Source organism: Sphaeroforma arctica, assembly GCF_001186125.1.
Source record: "Sphaeroforma arctica JP610 unplaced genomic scaffold supercont1.7458, whole genome shotgun sequence".
Lineage (NCBI taxonomy): Eukaryota > Ichthyosporea > Ichthyophonida > Sphaeroforma > Sphaeroforma arctica.
The window spans coordinates 328-1,423 of record NW_014033100.1 but is presented as its reverse complement, the minus strand read 5'-3'; the positions used below and the strand labels follow the sequence as shown (position 1 = coordinate 1,423).

The 1,096-nt window shown below is 47.2% G+C and overlaps 1 protein-coding gene across 1 annotated transcript; it reads right to left on the bottom strand.

The window, feature by feature from the left end:
• Positions 1-389: 389 nt before the first annotated feature.
• Positions 390-642, bottom strand: SARC_16146 (hypothetical protein; the record flags this gene model as incomplete). The annotated part of the gene is made up of 1 exon (XM_014289744.1): positions 390-642. A coding segment is annotated over one exon (253 nt), but the record flags the coding sequence as incomplete, so codon positions are not given.
• Positions 643-1,096: the final 454 nt, after the last annotated feature.

Sequence of the window (1,096 nt, the reverse complement as noted above, 5' to 3'; positions counted from 1 at the left end):
CATATATATATATATTTATATATATAAATATATATATATAGATATAAATATATATACATATGTATGTAAATATATATATACTACCGCTAGGAAAAAGTAGGTCTGGTCAATGCGCTGCTCACGTGCATCCCAGTACGTTTTCTGTTGAAGCCCACGCTTGGGTCCAGATCTTAATCAAAGTAAATTGGCTTAATAGAAGTGAATTGGTATAGTAAAAGTGAATTAGCCTAAAAAGTGTATTGACCGTGACAACTCTTCCGCATCGGTGACTAACACCCCATTTCACGCATGGACACAAAGGTCAACCCAGCTGCACTCATCCTAACTACCTCTGGCAGCAGTGGTGGTACAGCACTCACAAGTTACACATCTCACTATATACGTTCAATTTATTCCAGTAATGCCTTGAGCTCCAGGATGAGCTCCTCCTGAATCGCCGGCGTGAGCAGCTCTTGTGGTCTGTACTTCAGTGATACATCAAATAGAATCGACACGCTGGTGTTGTAGATGGCCGACATCTGCCTGTCAAGCGCTGCGATGCAGTTGCGCACGCGAGCGATGTTAGACCGCATTTCGTCTGTGATGTTCTCTAATGAACTGTCGGCCAATGGTTGCCCGGCCACGGCGTCGTGCTGAGGTGGACTGTGTATTGGGAACGGAACAGTGTACGCAGGAGTACGTGAATTTGTGGTTAATAGTACAACGGTACACACGTGTCGCCAGGGATATACACGCGTGGTGGCATCGCCGGACATGCACCGATGACTCATTAACACGTGTGCATGTGACAGGGATGACCAATCCCGAACAGATACGAACAGACGGCAGGAACACGAGGATGCAAACAGATGGGGATGTGCAGAGAGAGAGGACACGTGCACACACGTGTACTATACTCATGAATGAACGGCCCACACGCACGCGACTATGTTGTGTACAGGTGGCACGAGACGCACGTAGTGAGTACAGTTGGAGAGGGACTATGGCCGAGTCTTTGTGCTTGCAAGGATGTATGTTGGGTTTTGTACTTGCAAGGATGTATGTTGGGTGTGCGCGCATGGGGGTTTGCCGATTGTTGGTTGTACGACCGATGGTG